Below are 22309 nucleotides of genomic sequence, written 5' to 3'. Positions count from 1 at the left end.
GGTGGAAACCCAAGATAGAAAAAAACCAAGAGGTAAAAGAAGGCTTTCACTATCCTTAACAACAAGTATAAGAGTACAATCCAAAAGGTCAACGGATCTAATAAGAAGATATGAAGAACAAAGAAGAGATATTAAGTGGAGGTTAGGATTAAAGATGTGTTATGCAACACATCCCTTTTATAGTTTCCCGTCGAAAAGCCCTAAAACAAATATAAATAGTCCTAAATGCCAGTGTCACCCATTTGAAACAACAGAAAAGACACAGGTGAAAGAAGCCAAACCACCATTCCCACGCCTCTCTATCCTTTCATCCCATGGCCTCTCAAACCCAACGACACTTCCTTCTCTTCCCCCTCATGGCTCAAGGCCATATGATCCCGATGATTGATGTCACGCGCTTACTAGCCCAAAGAGGACTCATAGTGACCCTCGTCATGACCCCGGGATTTGCCGCTCGTGTCAAACTTGTCCTCGATTGTTCCATAAGCTCTGGCCTCCAGATTCACCTCAGGGAACTAGAGTTGCCATACCAAGCCGCGGGAATACCCAAAGAATATCGCCACCACCTTGTTGACACGCTACCTTCTCCAGACTTGATTTTCAAGATGTTCAACGCCATCGAAATGCTTCAACCACGAGTCGAGCAGCTCATCCATGACCTGATTCCTAGGCCAAGCTGCATAATATCCGACATGTGCGTGTGCTACACCCTCGACGTCGCTCGGAAGTTTAACGTTCCAAGGGTTGTTTTCTACGCCACAATTTGCCTTTGCCTCTTGTGCTTGCAATGCTTTAGAAGCCTCAAGAATGACAGTGATGGAGTCAATATCACTAAAAGTTCTTGTGAGAAGTTTGTTCTTCCGGGCTTGCCGGATCGGCTAGAGTTCACGGAACGGCAGTTCCCAGTGGTGTCGGCTCATCCAGGATTGGAGGAGTTCTTCGAGAAGTGTATGATGGCCGAGTTGGCCTCTTATGGAGTGGTCGTGAATAGCTTTGAGGAACTCGAACCGGCATATGCTGAAGAGTATAAGAAGGTGAGAGGAGATAACAGGGTTTGGTGCATTGGACCGGTTTGTCTGTGTAATAAGGACCATCTCGATCTGGCTCAGAGGAGTAACGAGGCTTCAGTTGATTCAAAGAAGTGCTTGCAATGGCTTGACTCGCAGGTAATGATGAAAAGAAAAAGTAGAAAAACTATCTCTATCTTTCTAATTTTTTCTCATCCGTTTCCCCCATTCTTTAGACTTTGATTAGAAACTAATTTTATGCAAATGAAGACAAGTGATACTCATATCACTCAACGTGAATATGAATACGAACAAAACTGCATAATTACTTTGCACCAAAGAATTGATTATCATGTGTAATAAAAGAAGTCTTTCGTGACAGAAAAATCATGCATAGATGAGAAATTAAATCTATAATTAAGAACAATAGAAATGAGGCTTACATGACTTAATCGGTATGTTCTAATCATCAACTAGGCAAAAGGGATTTAAATAGGAAAAATCGTGCACATATATGTTAGCTCATTTTTGTACGACCAGTATTGTCTCAAATCAATATAAGGTCAAAGTTCATAAATTAGGTGAAGAATGTAGGGGAAGTCATCATTAAATGGGATTGAATCCATGCAGGAGCCCAGCTCCGTGGTCTATGCTTGCCTAGGAACCTTGTGCAACCTAACACCGCCAGAGCTGAAAGAGCTTGCGTTGGGACTCGAAGACTCAAAGAGACCGTTCGTTTGGGTCCTCCGAGGAAGCCAGCTCCAAGATCTCGAGCGGAGGATCTCGGAGGAAAAGTACGAGGAGCGAATCCAGGGACGAGGTTTCCTATACAGGGGCTGGGCACCACAGACGCTCATCCTGTCGCAACCTTCGATCGGCGGGTTCCTGACCCACGCCGGGTGGAACTCCACGCTGGAGGCCATCTGCGCAGGGGCCCCGCTGCTGACGTGGCCCATGTACGGGGACCACTTCTGCAACGAGAGGCTGGTGGTGGAGGTGGCGGGGGTCGGGGTGGGCCTCGGGGTGGAGGATCCGGTGGGGTGGGGTGTAGGGGGAGCGGTGGTGGCGAGGGTGAGGAAAGAGGAAGTGGAGGAGGGCGTGGAGTAGTTGATGGGCCGTGGGGATGAAGGGAGGCAGAGGAGGGGGACGGTCAAGGAGCTCGCGGAGAAGGCGAAGAAGGCAATGGAGGAAGGAGGGAGCTCGAGTCTGAACTTGGCTCGCTTCGTCCAGGAGATTTTGCAGTTGCAACAACATGTGGTTGATGGTTCTGATAATTAATTTGTTGTAACGTATATGATTTGGTCACTAATAAATTCGCCAGGCACTCTCAAATAAATTAGCCAAGCACAATTTCAATAGATTTAGAACTATTTTGATAATTTCCCGATCACTTGTTAACAAAAGAATCCGAAATGTCGCACGTTCAAGAACATGAGATCCATAAGTGAAGCACCCCACTCTGTTCTCAAAGACAGTTTATATGTGCTACATCATTGGATTATACTTCATTATTTGCAACCTATCGTACCATTATTCAACTGGTTAACACCAGACATAAACTCATCAGCTGAAGACCGTTATCGAAAGGACGAGTTCAACTTGCAGCAGCATTGATATGCAGAGACACCATCGATTCAATCCTTCTCACTCCATCCCGTTGGCACTTGTGAAAAAGCCGGATATCTCGTCCATTCACTGCTTGAATAGGTCTAGCATTATTCCAGGTACCTTGCAATTAGTAATTATCTTTTGAACATGAGAAAATTACGCACACCGTGTCGTAGCCGTGAGCTTAATTGGGTATGTAACCGTTAAGGTTCCGATGGAACTACGCGGCCGAGAAACTTGGGGCACTTACATTGCCGACCAGACGTCTCAGCGACTTGATTTGTTCCTCTTTAACACTGCTGACCTGGTGAACATTGACGAGTACTGGTTAGTCTAGAAAATACTTATGACATTAGAATTTACACTCTTTAACATTGCTGATCTGGTGAACATCGAAAACCTTATAGGGTTTACCTGTTTGTTGACGATCCACATGACACCTTCAGTGCAAGGAGGAGTGGTGAGGGAGCCCATGTATCTGTAGTAACTATGTTCACCCGTGATGATCTCCTTTGGGTCGACCACCCCTACTTCTATCTCTTCCCCAACTTCAATCTCTTCGCGACACGTTTCGAACCTTATACACCACAACACCTGCACATTAGCAAATCATGCTCATCCCCGCATTCGATCAAATATACCCATGGACTGATTCTAGTTATTCTGTATAAGAAATTTTTGCATACCTCGCTAATAAAAGCATTTCGGTGGCCTATCTGGTGCAGTAGTCCAACAACAACAGTGTTGTTTGTAGAAAAAGACTCTCCTTTTTCTATTCAATGAATATGTTTTCTGTACATTTACAATGCTCAATCCTGTTATATATATAGGACATATGACAACCCTAATTAGGAGATATACAATAGGAAGGATTCTATACTAGGAAGAAATCTATACAATAAAAATGCCTAACAAATAGGCTAAAATAGCTCACGACCACACTCCCCCTCAAGTAGGTGCAAAGATATCTTTGATACCCAACTTGATAAGTGAGCAATGAAATTCTCTACTTGACAGAGCCTTTGTCAATATATCAGCTAACTGGTCTTCAGACTTGACAAATGGTAACTGGATCACTTTTGCCTCCAAATTCTCTTTGATGAAATGTTTGTCAATCTCCACATGTTTGGTTCTATCATGCTGAACTGGATTATGAGCAATATTTATGGCTGCTTTATTATCACAAAACAATTTGATTTCCAAACCTGGTGGATACCCGAGCTCAGTTAGCAACTTTCGAAGCCATAGAAGTTCGCATAACCCTTTTGCTACACCTATGAATTCAGCTTCTGCACTAGACCGAGCTACAACCTTTTGTTTCTTACTTCTCCATGTAACAAGGTTGCCTCCCACAAATGTAAGATACCCTGATGTAGACCTCCTGTCTGTCACACTTCCAGCCCAATCTGCATCTGTGTAACCTTCTATTTCAAGGTGGCCATTCTTTGCAAATAGCAACCCCTTTCCTGGGGCTGACTTCAAATATCGAATGATGCGCCACACAGCACTCATATGATCCTCACTAGGTGCATGCATGAACTGACTCACCACACTTACTGCATGAGCAATATCAGGACGTGTATGTGATAAGTAAATCAATCGACCTACTAACCTTTGGTATTTCTCTTTATTAGTAGGCGTCTGATCAGGGTACTCTCCAAGCTTACAGTTTTGTACCATAGGAGTGTTTGCAGGCTTGCAATCTAGCATGCCAACTTCGGTCAAAAGATCAAGAACATACTTCCGCTGAGACAAGTAAATCCCTTCCTTCGACCTAGCAACCTCGATTCCCAGGAAATATTTCAAACCTCCCAAGTTCTTCATCTCAAACTCCCTTGATAATAATCCCTGCAGTCTCATAATCTCTGCACTATCATTGCCTGTAATAATCATGTCGTCTACATATATGATAAGAGCTGTCATTCTTCCTTGAGCACTTTTTAAGAACAAAGTATGATCTGAGTTACTTTGGGAGTATCCATACCTTTTCATAGCTGAGCTAAAGCGACCAAACCATGCACGAGGGGACTGCTTCAACCCATACAATGATCTTTCCAGCTTACAGACCATGTTCGGCTTATCTGCGCATCTGTATCCAGGTGGAAGCTCCATATAGATCTCCTCCTCTAAATCTCCATGAAGAAATGCATTCTTCACATCAAATTAATGCAAAGGCCAGTCCAAGTTTGCAGCCAGAGATAACAACACTCTTATAGTGTCTAACTTTGCAACTGGAGAGAATGTTTCCTGATAATCCACCCCATAAGTCTGTGTATACCCTTTAGCTACCAGTCGCGCCTTATACCTCTCAATAGTGCCGTCTGCCTTATGTTTGACTGTGAACACCCACCTACATCCAACCGGCTTTTTATCCTTTGGTAGTTCCACAAGTTTCCAAGTTCGATTTTTCTCCAACGCCTCCATCTCTGCCTCCATTGCTTGAAGCCATTTCGGATCCTTCATGGCTTTTTCAACCCTGTTTGGAACTTGAACTGAGGAAATCGTAAACACGAAGGCTTGTAGTGGTGTGGACAGCCTCTTGGCAGACACATAGTCTGCAATAGGATATCGAGACCGGCGGTCCTCTACATCTGGAGAATATCGATTTGGTGGTTTACCCCTATTATGTCTATCGGGTAGCTTATAACCAGTAAGCACATCAGTATCTTCAAAAGAATCAAGTACAGTAGAAGTACTTACCTCAGGTACATTCTCAGGAGCTTGGAGTGGTACTAAAGAGGGCGAAGAGGGCGAAGACAAGGAGGGCTGTTGTAGTTGTGCATCTGTTGGCAGTTGCAGCTGTGCATCCGTTGACACCTGTTCGAACCCATGCCGTAATTCAGTGTTGTCTGGTCGTGCATCCTCAGAATCATGCGGCAGTAGCTCAAAATCTTCAGCCTCAGCAACCTCAGAATCACGTGGCCGTGCGCACCCATTCGTCGCTCCTGCAATTCCTACCTCCCACCAATGTCTGGTTCTACAACTAGTCTCCCCCTGAACAGGACACTGGGGGGAAGGAAAATAGGACTCCGTCTCAATAAATGTTACATCCATGGTGACATACATGCGCTTCTCGGCAAGATCATAACACCGATACCCTTTCTGAGAAGGGCCATAACCAAGAAACACACATTTGACTGCACAAGGGTCAAGTTTGGTCTGTTGATTTTTGTGAAGATGGACATAAGCGACACACCCAAACACCTTAGGAGGCAATGTAAGAACCGAAGGAAGAAACACATGGGCAGCAAGTGCTTGCATTGGCGTGCGATAGTTCAGAATGCGGGAAGGCATGCGATTCAACAAATAAGCAGCTGTGACTACGGCAGAATCCCAAAAACGATGGGGAACATGGCTACCCTCCAAGAGTGCTCGAGTGGTTTCAAGAAGATGGCGATTCTTGCGCTCAGCAACACCATTCTGCTGAGGAGTCTGAGGGCAAGAAGTTTCATGTATCAAACCATGTTCTTGAAAATAAGCTGCAAGAGGTTTACTTAAGTATTCGCCACCATTATCAGACCTGAGAACCTGAAGTTTGGCCCCAAACTGAGTCTGAATCATACGGTGGAAAGTCCGAAAGATAGCTTCAGCCTCATTCTTATGTTTCATCAAATATAGCCAAGTCATACGTGTGCAATCATCAACAAAGATGATAAACCATCTAAACCCAGATACAGTAGTAATAGGAGACGCACCTCATACATCAGAATGAATTAAGGAAAAAGGAGCAGAACTTATATTCAAACTGGGAGGAAAACAAGTGCGATGGCTCTTTGCCAAAATACATGTATCACACTGAAAACTAGAGTTCGATAGACCATGAAATAACTTGGGAAACAAATGCCGTAAATACCCAAAAGATGGGTGACCTAACCGACGGTGCCATAACCAAAGTTCCTTCTCTTGAGCTAACTGTCCACGAGAATGATAGGTCCGTCCAGAAGTAATTTCATCCACGAAATACAGCCCCTCCCTCTTAGTACCACGCCCAATAATCTCCTTCGTGAGAATGTTCTGAAACAGGCAAAAATCAGGGTACATAAGCACAACACAGTTCAACTCACTAGTAAGTTGTCCAACTGATAACAGACGATTAGACAATGAAGGAACAAGCAAGGTATGAGATAGAGAGAGAGAAGGCGTGACAGACACACGCCCAGCAGCCGTCACAGGAAAGCTATATCCATTAGCATTGTAAATATGATCTCGACGTGGTGTAGTAGATGTAAGAAGATCACCAGATTCCGGAGTCATATGATCTGTAGCGCCAGAATCAATTATCCACCCATGATGACCATCACCATGTCCATTAGCAAAGACAAACCCACAATTACCTTCAAGAGATTCGGCATTAGCAGATTCAGGCTCCATGGGAATTAATGACAAGCCGCTAGTCACTAAGGAGGCTTGCCCTCCATTCCGCCCCTTTTGGGAGCCCTGTTTCTTCTTCTTGGTCTGAAAATCATCCCACCAATCCGGATAACCATGCAGTTTAAAACAAGATGCTGCTATATGTTTAGGATTCCCACAGTGAGAGCATCCCTCGGATTGAATTGGCATACCAGGTTTAGGGCGAGGTCCCCGGGCAGAAAGCACTAACTGATCACCCCTGCCCCGCTGTGACACCATGGCGGAACCAAAGGTGACCTTGACAGGAGTGGAGAGCATGACAGATTGGCGCATATCCTCTCGCCTGACTCGGGCATAAGCTTGCTCAATAGTGGGAAATGGATCCATCTTCATAACATCAGCACGAACATTATCCAGGCGGTCATCGAGACCATCCAAAAAAGTATAAACTCGATCTTCATGAACAATGGCATTGTACCTCAGAATATCGGCCGGACATTGCATAGGATTAGGACGGCGAAAATCAATCTCACGCCAGAGCCCTTGAAGATCATTGTAATATTTCTCGATGGGTCCACCGCCTTGCTTCAATCGAGAAACCTGCCTCTTAATATCATAGATTTGGGAGGTGTCAGATCCATCAAAAAAGGTCGTTGCCACAGCATCCCATACGGCTCTGGCAGTAGGAAACCGAATAAAGTTTGGTATCAAGGCTGGGTCTATAGAATTGATAAGCCAACCTTTCACCGTAGAATCATCGGTCTTCCATTGTCTAAAAGATGGATATGTAGGAGGGGGCTCAAGAGAATCACCATTCAAATAATCCAGTTTGTCTTTGCCCGAGACATACATCTCAACAACCTGGGATCATACGCCATAATTTTTGCCATCAAGCTTGACAGCAATCGGTGCAACAGGAGGTTCAACGCGCGGTGGCGCGGCCTGCTGGGTCAAGAGCTGCTTCATCGCAGCGGTCAGGTCTGCCAAAATGGCAATAGCAGAGGCGCTAGCATCTGCTTGGTCAGTTGTACCACTCGACTGTTCGTCGGCCATGAGATCAGATTCGCAAACTGAATTGCGATGAAGAAGATCGGGAAAGACTCATGTCAGACAGCGCAATAGAGAAAGAAAGCGAGCCCAAGAAGAGCGGGACCGCCGTAATCGATGATTGACGTACAGTACCCCAAGGATCAAACCCTAGGGCTCTGATACAATGTAGAAAAAAACTCTCCTTTTTCTATTCAATGAATATGTTTCTGTACATTTACAATGCTCAATCCTGTTATATATATAGGACATATGACAACCCTAATTAGGAGATATACAATAGGAAGGATTCTATACTAGGAAGAAATCTATATAATAAAAATGCCTAACAAATAGGCTAAAATAGCTCACGACCACATTGTTCGCAACCTCCGCATCTAAAGTTGAGTGAACCATGTGAAGCTCCAATGGATACCTATTTTCAACGTGTACAAAAACATATTCTTCATGTTCATCAACATATTGAGCCACAAAATGGGACAAGTGCGTCAAGAATTCTAAAATTAATCACAAAAGTGAAATCAAGTCGTAAAACTTACAAATATTACAATCGAGCTCTAAAATTTATCAACTTAGTGTAATCAAATACTTCTTTTAGCTCCATTAATACGAGCCGTTGAGTTTTCTAAGATCTTGGATAAAATTTTCACATTTGCAAGACCCTCACAGCTGTAAACAGCTTACTGCAGCTTTTAGGACATTACATCCCCTAGCTCCTATGTGTGGTAATTTTGTTGCATTGTTACTATGTTATGAAGTGATGTGACTTCTTGATTTCGTAATACTTTTTAAAATTATAATGCCTCAAAGCTGGGTAAGACATTATCCTTAAAATCCCTATAGTTGTGAATGTGACGTAGCCATGAAGAGTTTGCCAAACACTTCGTAAAATGTTACAGCAGCACTTTTGGCGTATGCAACTACTGGTGGAAAGTTGTGATTGGGTCTCAGTGTACGTAAAACACAATTCAAAGAAACCAATCCATCTGAGATTTGAAAGTAGCATGCTCGTGTTCATACGAAATTGAGAAAAGAGACCTTCTGCCATCGATTGCATGCTCAGAAGGGTGGTGCCAATGACATTGTTGCAAGAAGTAGTCTCTACCGTCTATCTTGATCGACCCTGCCCTTCCCTCGTCCCATCGAAGCTGCAATCGATATAAGGAAAGTTTTGCTCAATTATCTTTCTCTATTGACATTTTCTGATCAAGGATAGACCGTTCATCTTCACTAGTTCAACACTTAATACATATTAAATGAAGCCGAAGGACGAATATGTACTAGCTTTTACCGTAGTCATGTGGTCTAGAATGAGATTTCATTAAAGCTTCTGATCATTCTGTATTATAAATGTTGGAGAACGTTAAAAAAAAGAAGAAAAGAAGCAAACCCAAATCACATGGAAGTTGAAGTGGTTCCAAAATCCGTTTTCCTATTCAGTAGTCTGATCGGTTGGGAGCCACTTATCCATTTATGCATATATAGGACACAGAACACCTCGGCGAGTGGCAAGGTTTAAACTCCGCTTTAAAAATCAGAAAATCAATCAATTCAAATCTTGAATATTCTGAAAACTGCTTAAGGTGGCTTAAAAAAGATGTTATTCATACTTTTGCGGAACAAAATATTAAAAGTTGAAAACAAAAATTCGCATCAAATACCTACTCATTTGCTCTTGTTAAAATTGAGGATTTGACACTTTTTTAAGGAAACCAGGGCTTGGAATTGTCGTTCCTCACATTTCTCACGTTAGCATGTTGTTCGATGAAAACTAAAAAGAAAAGGGGGGGATCTCCATAATTCTAGTCGGATTTTACCCGAATATCATGGCCTCTATTCATGACGTAGGCATTGGTTGGCTTGTAATTCCTCCTTTGGTCCCCCAAGTTTCGAATCACTTCCACATTCTCTCTTGCCAAGTCAATTGGAGATTGCATCCGTCCTTCACTGCATGCTCTCCATTCTTCCTTCAGATATCCCCAGTTCTCTGGTTCCCTCTCGCTCCCGACTATGTAATTGAAGTCACTCTCATCCTCTAATGCACCACAAAATCACACACACAACATCTTCAAAATCAAAAGCCAAAACCACCATAAGAGAGAGAGAGAGAGAGAGAGAGAGAGGAGTGTTTACCATAGTCTACAAGTGTGGTCGATGCCACATGCAAGGACGTGGCGAGAAGACTCGGGAGAAGAGCGGAGAAGACTAGAGTTTTGCTTTGGCTTTTCATTTTGTTCTTCCCTTATTCTCAAAAGGATTTCAGTGCGAGCGAATATAATCGCCCGACTCGAACAAGACGCGATGTACAAGGGCAATGCCTCAAATCAGTTTGTTTTGTTGAAGCAAAGTTAAACCTCCCAACCCCCATTTATATATGCATTCCAACTACGAGTGAATAGTGACATGCACGTGAACAAAGTGGTTCGGTAAGATCGTACGACTACGGCAAATAATTAAGACGCGAGGAATCTGTCCATGTGTCTCTCTTATCTATGGCTGATTAATCTATAGAGTAATCGTAGATAAATAATCCCACAATCTATCACGTGCTCAGAAAAGTCAACGCAAGTTCAAGAGAATTTATTACTGACAGGACATTGAGCCTACTGATGACTCCAAGACGTAACAAATGAAATCATTAAGAGGGTAGTTTTTTCTATAACCTAAGGGCACGGGCACATGTCGAGACAAATTTCTCCCATACACGTTGGATGAAAAGTGGGCCTTCGGAGCAGTGGGGTGAAACGTGAGAGATGCACAAGGGTCGATACATACGTACAATTGGTCGTAGAAGTGGTGCCGGGATTTTTATGCTAGATTCCAGAGATTTGTTGATTATCATATTAGAGTGTCTATGAAGGAGGTTAGCCCTTGGTACACAAACTGATGGATAGGTGGTGCTGCTCTCCTAATGATGGTTAAGGCAAGCCAAAACCATTCGTCAGGCTTACGTGATATGTATGTCTTACTCGAGGACCAAATGCCGAGCTAAATAGGGGAAAGTTCAGTCGATAATGATTATACGATTTGTCATAATGTCTTTGAAACCGATACATTAAAAGAAGGCTGACCAGCTTTTTTGACTCCTCAAGCACCAAACAGGCTTGTGCTGGGTTTGGAATGTCTCAGCTGGTTAGCCTTCCCATGCGCAAATTGATCAGAAGCCGATATTTCTTTGCTCATGATTGCCATGACAAACCAAAACTAATTGTTGGGCTTAAGTGATTTGCATGTCTCACTCGAAAGACTCGATTAAACTAAATGGGGTGTGGTATAGTCGATTTTGGTGATGCGATTCCTCATACTATCCTTAGGAACAATTTATTGAAGAAAGGCTGGCCTGGTGTTCTACCTAATCAGGCGGCACTTGGGCCTGCCTCAAGCCATGATAAATGGTATTAGAGAAAGTTTTCAAAATTTGTATCATTGAATTCCATGAGAAGATTTGTCTTGTTTTTAACCCAAAGAGAAAACCATCATCAGTTGTTGAGATCAAGACTAGCCTAGAAGGCGAAAGAAAGTGCTACCCAGGTAGCATAATTGACTCGGCCATTGGGGGTGCCACACATCTCAAGGAGAGCACAAGGGACTCGAGATTGGCAAACAACTTTAATCAAGGGGAATAGCCGATGGAATAGAGTGGTCTATTCTACTAGGCAAGCGTTTGCCGTTCATGTAAGTCCCAAGGGAGTGGCAATGACGGTTGAAAAGCATTAAGAATTAACATAATAGCTTGAAATGAGTTCTCTGTGGAAATTGGTGGGGAAGATTTTCACGGTCTTATTCCCCCCATACCCACGTCGATGAAAAGTGAGCCTTCGTGGTATCGGGTGAAGTGTAGGAGATGCAAAAGAATTGATACAACTAGGTTGTAAAAGTGGGATTAGGGTGTTAGACTAGGAATCCGGGGATGGGATGACTATTATCTTAGAGAATCTCTGAGGCAAGGTTTGCCTACAAATCAGTTGGGAGCCGATACTGCTTTTTTTATTATGGCCATGGCAAATCGAAACCAATTTTTTGGCTTAAGTGATTTGTATGTCTCACTAAAGAGACTGATTGCTTGACCTAAATTGGGGATGGGGCAATTAGTAATGATGATGTGATTCGTCATACTGTCCTTGAGAACGATCGATTGTGAAAAGGCTGGCCTGGTGTTTCGACTCATGGGTGACACTTGGGCTTCCTCGGTGAAGAAGTCTCAACAAGTGACGTGCATGCTCCATTATATAGAGGCTCATGAAACATTTTGCAAATCGCATGAACCAATTAAGTTTAGGTCTAAAGCAAGTCAAGTGACAATGACCCAAAATAATTTGCATGCAGGGGTGTGGTTTGAACAAATGGCCTCCGGTTGCTGAATTAAAAATCTCCTGAAGCCGCAACCTACCAATTGAGAGGTAAAGAGGGTAGCTAATTAAGTGTCTATAGTGCAGTCGTTGTTGTTCTATGGTTTTATTTGAAGTGCCGAAACTTTTAAGTATTAACAAGGAAAAGCCCGCCTGGACCGGCGCATGCTCTGCCTTACTCAACATCACGGAAGATCAAAAGTAAGTCGCATTAAACAAGTATTCATATACTATGATCGAGGAGTTAATAGTTTTCAAGAAACACCCAATATATAAATCATCGTTTCTCGCACTTTTGAAACTGTTTTAGCACACTCATCAATAAAATCCTCCATAGACATGGTTGCAGTCTCACCCGAATGTTGTGGCCTCAGTTCTTGACCGATGCATTACTAGGCCTGTAACTCCCCTCTATGTCCCCAATTTTGGGAATCTCCCTGACCCTCTCGCTCGACAAGTCAATTGGTGACTGCATTTCCCCTTCACCACATGCTTCCCATTCTTCCAGGATCTCTCCCCAGTTCGTGGGTCCCTTCTTGCCCCCCACGATGTAATCGAACTCTCTCTCTCATCCTCTGCACATTGCTCCGTAATAATTAAACAAACATTCGACCAAAAAACAAACAAACAAACATACACGGTGTCCAAACCACCATATTATAGAGACCCTAAAGGAAACAACAATGTGAAGATAGGACAAGATTATACATTGTTTTATGAGTGTTTACAAACTTCTCCGGGCATAGTGGATGCCATATGCAAGGATGTGACGAGAAGAAGACATATGAGAAGAGCAGAGAAAACTAGGGTTTTGCTTTGGCTTTTCATCTTTGAGAGAGATGATTAAACGCAATAATAAGTTATAAAAGACTCGCAGACTTCTTTGAGGTACTTATAATGCAATCGATCGCCACAGGGGGGCAGCTTGAGGAGACGATAAACACAACGGCATGCCTGATTTAGTTTGCTTTCTTGAAGCAATGGGTTAACATTTTATATGCACGACCCAACTTCGAGTGAATCCTGACGAACACGAGAATAAAAATGTTCCATGTCCCAACTGGTATCGGATTATGTGACTCGAAATAATCGAGGACTTATAAATCTTTTATATTCATCCATCCATCCATCTACAGTCAATAAAACAAGCAGATGATCCAAGTCAAAGAATTCATGGCTAAAAGGACATTTAGCCTTTTAAAGAGGAATAAATCTAATTATTTCCTTCGCCCAATAAAGGAACTGTGTTCCGTGAGTTAAGTTACTAATCATATAGGGAATTTACCAATGTTCAATTCAATTGGTAAAGTATCAACTTGGTAAAAACAAAGTTTTGTCGGTACCTTACTATTGACTAACCAACTTTACTACTGCAATTCATGGTCGTTTAAAATTATGTTGTTGGTCTGATAACAAAAAAATAATGTTGTTGGTAACTTACTAATAAATAACCGAGCCTACTTCCGACCAAAAAAACAAAATAACCGAGCCTACTTATAAAATTTAAAGGCAGCGTAATACTATCCATTATTTCTTAGGAAACTTGCAAACAAATAAACGAGCCCACTTGCAAAAGCACTAGACAATCTGCTGCTAGACGTGGTGATGCGTGCATGGGTGAGTGATTTTGGAAATGGGGTATTTTCTAGGTTTTGTGTATGGATGGGTGTGTGTGGAATGGATGTCAATGGATAATGCACGAACGCATGATAGATTACGATTGCCACCAAGGTATAAAGGACGCGCCGCCAACCGAGGATGAGGATCAGAATCGACGAAGGTGACCACTGAGGCTTAAAGGATAAGCCACTCGCCAAGGATATAAGACTTCGAGATAGGAGAAACTCACCACCCGAGCCTAAAGGGAAATCACCAGCCGAGGATAAAGCGCTTCTTGGCTCTCCACCGAGGACTAATCCACTCTTAGGCTCCGTTCGTTTGGCGGAAAATATTCTCCATTTGGAAAATATTTTCCCAGATATAGGAGTTATCCACTCTCCAAAGATATTCGCTCAAACAGAGAAAAATCTCATATATTCTCATTCATCGAAGTCTAGTTTGCGTTACAATTGAGAACACTCTAGGGGCTAAGACTTAGAAAATAGACAACCATTGAAGAGACATGGGAACTCCTCAAACACTTAAGGACTCGAGAACTAGAAAGTAATTAAATACCTAGGAACTTAGGACTTTGACTCTTGAAACTCACATAACAATTACGACTCATAAAGGCCTAGAAACTTAGAAAATTGGTTGATGACACATAGGAACTATGAAGTGCAATAAATGCATAGAGACTTGAAATATTGACTCTTTAGCCTTACGGTTTACCTTCCAAAATTCGTCCACCATCTTTAACCAGAGGATAACCACCTAAAAAAATCAGCAAATGCTATAGGAAATTGCTTGGAACAACCTCCCATCGATATGTTATCGATCCACCTTGAAATCAGCAACTAATTTTGGTGAAACGATTCTGAATCGGCTAAGTCAAGAATCGACAATTCCTTTAATCGATAACTTGGTTGATAGTCTCCTCATTGACAACTTCATTCTTTGACCCATCGAAGCAAGTTATAACCGAATTGTACCTTAGCTTGAATGAACATTGATGATGCTGAATGTCGTGACCTAACCTCCCGCGGGTGGTGCACCACCTAGGGGTTCGGCTAATGGATTTTTAGGTATAGGCCTAACTCGGACTCTCCCAAGCCCTTACCAATTTGCGATTTAAGGTTTAAGTTCTTAACATGCAAATAATTTCAATAAGGAGTCGCCACTAATCTTTTTTTTTTGGGTTAACTAGAAACCCAAGTAAAGTTTCGGAAGAATTACTTTACTGCTACGAACCAGAGATTATGGATTCGAGGACTTGGTTACACTAGATTACTGTAATGCCCTTTTGGTACCTTTTCTCTTTTATTTTAAAAAATATTTACAGGCAACTTGAATTGATTTTAAACCTATCCACTAACATGTGAGGTAATCATGCGAATGCGCAACCAATAATATAACACTCAATAATGCAAAGCAATAAATAAATTGCAAGATAGGACTTACCTAAAAGCAGTGAAAGCATCTGCAATGTTACTTAGAAAATCACATTGACAATCCTAATATGATTTCTAATTAACGTACAATTTCACTCAAATCTCTTTTAGGGTTTTCTCTGATTTAACGAAAACTAAACATTATGCAATGCATTATACGTCTAGTATGACATGCGACATACAATTTATTTAAATGTCCTAATTCTAATAACAATTAAATGCACTATCTCTACTATGGCACGCAAATGAACCTAGACGTGAAATTTCTAATGACGAGAATTAATTAATATGCAACTACTCTAATATGACATGCACATGGTGTTTTCATATTTTTTATTTAAATTCGGAATAAATAATTAACCTAATTTAAACATGTAATGATAATATCTAACAAAAGAATCTAATCTATTCTAAGAAAATAATCAAAGTTTATCCTAAACATGCAATATACTATCTACTCAAATTTTACCTAATCTTTTTGTATTTTTTTTATGGAAAGACAATCAATTCAATTCAAGCAAAAGACGGAAATAACAATGAATACGACACCCAATCACAAGAAATATTATCCATATCCATTTAAATTTAGAAACACCATATTGACAAATCGTATCTCGGACATGAGGATCGGATTGACCAATATTCTGCACAATCGCGAATCATATCTCGGGTGAGAGATCGGATTGACGATTTTCCATGCGATCGCGAATCATATCTCGGGCGAGAGATTAGATTGACGACCATAGCACGTTATGAAATTAGGAAATAATTCCTAATTTAAAGGTTATTCGAGAACTTAATGGCTACGATAATATTACTTAAAGATTCACACAAAATTGCAATATTTCAAACAAGGAAACAATATACTCGAAAATCAAATTAGATGGAAATTTTACCTAATTCGAATATTTGTTTTCCAAGTTTGGACCGGCGGACGGTGGCTCGCAGATCACGAACGAGACTCGGCTCAGTGGATAGCCGGTGGATCAGGCTATGGCAGACGGGATGGCGGATAACGGTGCTCGATTGATCAACGGGTGATGTTCACAATGTGAACGATGGTGGTTCTCTCGGTATGGGCTGCTCAGCAAAGCTTGCGGGTTCGGTGGTTCTCAGCCAAGGCAGGAATAACTTGCAATGTGGACTTTTCAGTGGAGGCGGTAACGACAGCAAGCCCGGGATTCCACCAAGGACACCAATGGTGGAGTTGATGGAAGTGTAAGCTCGGCTTGATAATCTACGAGACAACTTTGGCTCACCTGCAAAATAGAAACACGGGAAGATCGCTGACTCGGAAAGGCAGCGATCTCGTCATCTCGAGCAAAAAGGGGTCCACGACAGCTCCTCGGCTTGTGGAGGCAACAGGGACGCAACGGGCTCGTGCAAACAGCGGGGATGTGGTGGAGCTAGACGTGGCGGCAGCAACAATGTTTGCATAGATTGATGCCATCTCAGTCAGGTGGTGCAGGGGTGAACGACGGAACAGCCATGAAGCACCACAGCAGCAAAGCGTCGCGGATCAGCAACGCCAACGTCAGGAAGCGGCAAGGTCAGAGCTTCTTTGTTGCGGTTCTGGATGAAGCACGAAGAAGGTGAAGGAAATTCTCTCTATGTCCCTCTCTGTCTTGTTTGTCTTTTTCATGAAAAGCTCCCACAAATGAAGACAATTCTCTCTCTCTATATATATATTGTGGCCAGTGTGTTATGAATTGTGTGGCCCTCCTCTCCCTTGTCTTGTGAAAGAGCCCCTCTATTTATACTCTCTTTTCTAGTATCTGCCAATATTCTAGAGATCGTGGGGCCACCTTCAAGAATATCACAGTTTCCTTCTTTCCTTTTGCTTCTTTCCCTATTGGACCGTGCATATATACATGCCCAAATACTCCCCTCATGGCTGAATCTCTTTCTTCCTTTCCTTCAATATTGACCGAATTTTCCCAAAATCCACAGAATTGATATAACCATGTACACACATGTACCCCAAAGATTATCTCTCATTTTTTATCGGCCATGTGATAGCTAAATCTTGATAAAATAATATATTTATTTTCTTGAATTTTCATCAGATTTTCCTAACTTGACGCACGTGATTTTAGCAGCCGTAGGCTTAATCCCTTTAAGCTCAAACCATTCACTCGAGTCCATTCGCCATCGGTCCTGTTGACACCTAAATTTAAATTAGTCATTTAGGAACAATTGCATAGAAAATTAGGGATTAATTTTTTAACCCCTAAACAAAAAATATAATTAGATGGCATTGTATATAGATATTAGGAGCATTCCATTAATAGTTAATTAGGCCCATATAGTTTGCATATTTATCGGACCGACGGCGAATGGATCCGAGCGAATGGTTCAGAGCTTAAATGAAATTAATTGAACCAAGCCCATGACCAAAATTCACATGTTTTGCACGTGTGATAATTCAAGCGAAGATTTTCTGTCACAAAGCAATGTCTCGTACATATATTCTCAGCCAAATTTGATATATTTGATTCTATTTTCTTCTATAAGACAGGACACTTTGCAAAGTGATTGGGGCTATATATTGCGAAGATATCTGTAGTGGGGTGATAAAGACTTATTCTGAGTCATATTCAAAGCAAGGTTATATTCAGTTACATTAAAATAAGCAATAAAACATTGCAGGGAAGAGGAGGATTCGGTGGATTGTGCACGAAAAGGGAAAAGTGGAATCTGGGGGCATATATTCTTATCAATATCCTGGTGGTCTTCATGCATCCATTGGCGTGAACAGAAAGAAAAGGCTACAATAATGGGAAGGAGTTGAAATATAATATATTCTAAAGCGCTCATAAGAGGAAAGTAGATTTACTCTCTTTCCTTAAAAGCCCGGGTCTTCCCTACCTATAAAAAGTCACGTACAGACAAGAAGTGGGGGTCTTTTTTCTTATCTCTTCTGATCAATAGCATTATTCAGATTAAGATACACGAGAGAGAGAGAGAGAGAGAGAATTGGTCGCGCGCGCCTGCCGCAACGCCGCGCTGCCTCGCGCCCACGCCACCTTGCACCCGTGCCATCCAGCATCAGCACCGACGCCGTCATCCGCACTGCACGGACTCCTGCCGCTGCTGTTCCGTGACGTTGCCGTCCCACTGCTGATTGCCGAGCCGCCGCCTGTCGCTGCTTCTCTCATGGCCAGACCTGTGGTCGTGAGTCGTGACCCTCCTCGCTCCGATCTCTGCTGAACCCGCACCTCTGCTGCTCGTGCCCCGTTCAAGCCTGCACCAGTGAGAAGTCCTTACACAACGGCGCTGAACCAGCCCTCTGACGACGAAGCCATCGAGCGCCGCTTACTGCTCCAAGTTCAACGCTCACGACGTCACCGTTCTCCTTCTCTTGCCAATGCGAGACCACAGCATCCAGCAATTGGTCTGACGTCCCTGCATGACTAGATCGACTTTTGTTTGATACACACTGAAGCATTGAAGACAGTCAAGTGGAAAGCTTAATTGTGTGGGCTTAAATAGTCAAAGTTTGATAATCAGAAGAAGACCATTACAAGACCAGCCAGATTCGGTCAAAAGCTGAAGGACGACGATGCATTTGCTGCTCCCAAGTTGACCGAGAGCCCACTGTCGAGTCACGCCCCTGCTGTTGCGTCACTCTCGCGGCCGACTCCGTGGTCGCGAGCCAGTCCATTGCCGCCGCATCCGCCGTCGATCGCTCGTCGCCCGTCATCGGTCATCCGTTGCCGGTCCACTCGCCGCGATCCCGATCCGCCACGAGTTCAAATTTGGGAATTATCTGCAAATTAGGTAATTCAACATTATCCGATATTTTCAGAATATTTAATTTCCTAATATGGGTGTTTGAATATTTCGTGAATATCATGTGGATATTTAGATATCTTAGGATAATGTTCGATATATCCGCAATATTTTTAAATATTCAAAATTAGGAAAACTTCCTAATTTAGCAACGTATCTGGACGACTATCCGACCTTATCCCTAAGGTTCGATACGCGGCGATACGGAAAATTATTATCTTATCCATAACCACTTGGGTACGATAATGATTTTTATCCGCTTTCCAAATATGAATAATCGGCTTTCCGTCGATATCTATAACCCTATAGATATGATCGATAGTTTGATTTTTGTGCCTAATCCGAGTTTGAAACAAATATGGCGGATCGCGTGGACGTTTTGAATGTGGTTGCTATCCTTGTTTATTTAATTGCTTTCCTTTTTCAAATAAACAGAAAATTCAAAAAATATTAATTAGATTTGAATTAGAGTTTTTGCATGTCTAGGAATCCTAAATATATCTAGAAGATAGAGTAGTTATTTAATTTAAATTAGGACTTGAGATGATTTATTTCCTAGTTTAAATTAAGTAATATTCTAATCTTAATAGATTATTCAGGTTATTTTATTATTTCGAATTTCCATGAAAATCCCAAGAAAAGAAGAATGAATTGTTTTAGGATAGATTAGGACAGATTGTATTCTTAATTTAAGTAATTCATTATTTCGAATTTTAACAAAAATCCTAAAAAGAAATCATGCTAGGGTAGATTAAGTCATCATAGTTTGCATGTTAATTTAGGCATTTTTATTATTCCGAATTTAAATTGAGAAAATACCAAAAATAATCATTCGTCTTGTCATTAGAAATAGGTCACGTCGTCGCATGACATATAGTTTGCATGCTAGGTTGCATTAATCGCATGTCATTTTCGCATGTCATTGCATATAGGCTAGATTTCATTTAAATAAGTGAAAATCCAAAAAAGAAATTGAGTGAATTGCTTGTTAATTAGAAATCATATTAGGGTGTCAATGTGATTTTCTAGCTAACAATGCAGATGCTTACGTTGCTTCCAGGTAAGTAATTCTTCCAAACTTGCAATTTATTTAATGCTTTCTGGGTGTTAAATTGGTGGTTTGCGCACCCGCATGATCACCTCACATGTTAGTAATTAAGTTGAAATGGATCCAAACTGCCTGCCAAAACATTTTTGAAAAGAAAAGGTACAGAAAGGGCGTTAGACCAGATCTAGCGTAATCAAGTCCCCGGGCTTAGAATCTCTGGTTCGTAGGAATAAAACATATCTCCCTATGTTTTATTTAGGTTTCTAATCAACCTACCATAAATTGATTAGTGGCGACTCCAAGCATGAAAACTTTTGCATGTTAAAAACTTAAACCCTAAGTTGCGAATTGGTAGGGCTTGGGAGGGCCCGAGTTAGGCTTAGTCTTAATAATCCATTAGCTGAGAGAAATTTTAGGTCGCGACGGCTTGGCGACTCGGGGACTTGAGTTAAAACTCTTAGTGGACTTAGGCCAGTTTTCTTTTCAAAAATATTTTTGTTTGGCGGAGGATCCGTACGTCCCTAACATTTTAGGTGTTAAATGTTTTTGCAGAATGGGATGTATAAGGGGAGGCGTGATTGTTAACCCTTGTTTTGCAGGGAGGTGTTTGGATGTATGGTTTATTTTATGCACGAAGCGCTGTTTGATATAACATGTTGTGCATGCCTTGCATTTACACTACACCGCACACACTACCCGCTGCCGGACCTGGGCGGTACAGGTTTAGGATGATACTGAGACAGCGGACACCCCGACCACACCCGCGTGGTACGGGTCGCCCTCCTTGGTCCCGAAAGTTCTTTCGCGGTGTCATTGAGTTCCCACCACGGTTGCACCCTTTGCAACCCGGGTCGGCTCCTTGACTAAGCCGGAGTAAGGGGAACCCCGGCCTAACCACAACCATGACTGGTTTAGCCCGGTAATCCTCGCGTCTCCATTTTGCAAGCCAAAGTCTAGATAGAAATCGAACCTCACATTTCATGCGCATGTCTATGTGATTGCCATGGTCCTATCGGGTAAAGTAAGTTTTCTGAACCTTTATTTCGCAATTTATTTATGTTCCGTATTTTCTTTGGTCGGTCAATGACATTAGGTCGGTCGTGAGTCTTGGTCTATACACTATGGGAGGGGCAGACATCCGGATTCTTGATGCTCCTAAGGACGAGCTCCGTGCCTGGTAGAATCTACTCAGTCCGACCAACCGCAAGCTAGTTGAGGGCCACATCGGGAGGCTGCTCCCCCTACTGGAGGTCAAAGTCCGTACCGGCCTCGTTCGAGCATTAGCGCACTTCTGGTGTCCCGAGACCTCTACCTTTATATTCGGTAAGCACGAGCTCACTCCGACATTGGAAGAATATAGCGTGCTCATTGGAAAACCATTGGAGTCGGAGTTAGTCACACCACCTTTGGGAATTGATTCTACTTTAATGTTGGCTGAATTTTTTAACGTTAGAAAAGATGAATTGGGAAAAGTTTTAAAAGCAAATCGCGGCACATGTCCTTTTTCATTCCTGAGTCAGTGTTTTGAAAAAGCCACATCTTTTCAAAAGGGAAAAATCTTTTTGTTAGCATTTTTCGGGTTCGTGATTTTTCTTCACTGTAAGAATGCATGTAGTCCGTCAATCGCATGGTTGGTCCAACAAGTCTGTCTTGAAAAGAATTTTGGCAACACCATTTTAGCCGAGACTTTCATTTCCCTCACTAAATTTAAGCAACATGTTGACAAAACGTTTCATGCCCCCCTCGAACTTTTGCAAATTTGGTTTTGTCTCACATAAAAGGGTGTGGCGATTTACTCACAATATCCGAGCTTAGTGATTCTAGCCATCCCATTTTAAGCTATAAAGAAAAACAAGGAAATGCACCTGATTATCATTATTCCGAATGGATCATTTTCATGAAAAACGCTAGACCCCAAGGTTTCCATTGGCATGCTAATTGGTTCAAGGTCGAGGAAACTCGGCTTACGTGTAATGGTGTTGGACCGGTGCCACTTTTGGGCTTCACTGGCGCAATCGAGTACTACCCCCGCTGGAGCGTCCCGACAGTGCGGATTCT

The 22309-nt window shown here is 42.2% G+C and overlaps 1 protein-coding gene and 1 pseudogene across 1 annotated transcript; one reads left to right on the top strand and one right to left on the bottom strand.

The window, feature by feature from the left end:
- Window positions 1-314: 314 nt before the first annotated feature.
- LOC115665743 (UDP-glycosyltransferase 73C6-like) lies at window positions 315-2285 on the top strand (annotated as a pseudogene).
- A 316-nt stretch (window positions 2286-2601) lies between these two features.
- Window positions 2602-10367, bottom strand: LOC115664455 (alpha carbonic anhydrase 7-like). Its single transcript, XM_056316373.1, has 8 exons — window positions 10146-10367; window positions 9830-10047; window positions 9051-9160; window positions 8370-8427; window positions 3302-3376; window positions 3030-3209; window positions 2871-2919; window positions 2602-2735 (listed from the first exon to the last, which is right to left on the bottom strand). Exons 1-8 carry the CDS (start codon window positions 10240-10242, stop codon window positions 2602-2604), a joined length of 921 nt encoding a protein of 306 aa, XP_056172348.1. The 5' UTR covers window positions 10243-10367.
- Window positions 10368-22309: the final 11942 nt, after the last annotated feature.

The sequence above is a fragment of the Syzygium oleosum genome, unplaced genomic scaffold, assembly GCF_021117445.2.
Source record: "Syzygium oleosum isolate NSW1041296 unplaced genomic scaffold, Sole_v2.1 Sole_v2.12, whole genome shotgun sequence".
In the NCBI taxonomy this organism is placed as follows: domain Eukaryota; kingdom Viridiplantae; phylum Streptophyta; class Magnoliopsida; order Myrtales; family Myrtaceae; genus Syzygium; species Syzygium oleosum.
This window is presented reverse-complemented; position numbering and strand designations above follow the sequence as displayed.

Excerpts from the sequence above, each read along its gene's own strand:
- LOC115664455 (XM_056316373.1), bottom strand. The coding sequence starts at position 10,242 with ATGAAAAGCCAAAGCAAAACTCTAGTCTTCTCCGCTCTTCTCCCGAGT. Across the intron at positions 3,210-3,301 it reads GAAATGCTTTTATTAGCGAG|GTGTTGTGGTGTATAAGGTT; the intron begins GTATGCAAAAAT and ends GCTAATGTGCAG. Across the intron at positions 2,736-2,870 it reads GTCGCTGAGACGTCTGGTCG|GTACCTGGAATAATGCTAGA; the intron begins GCAATGTAAGTG and ends ACTAATTGCAAG.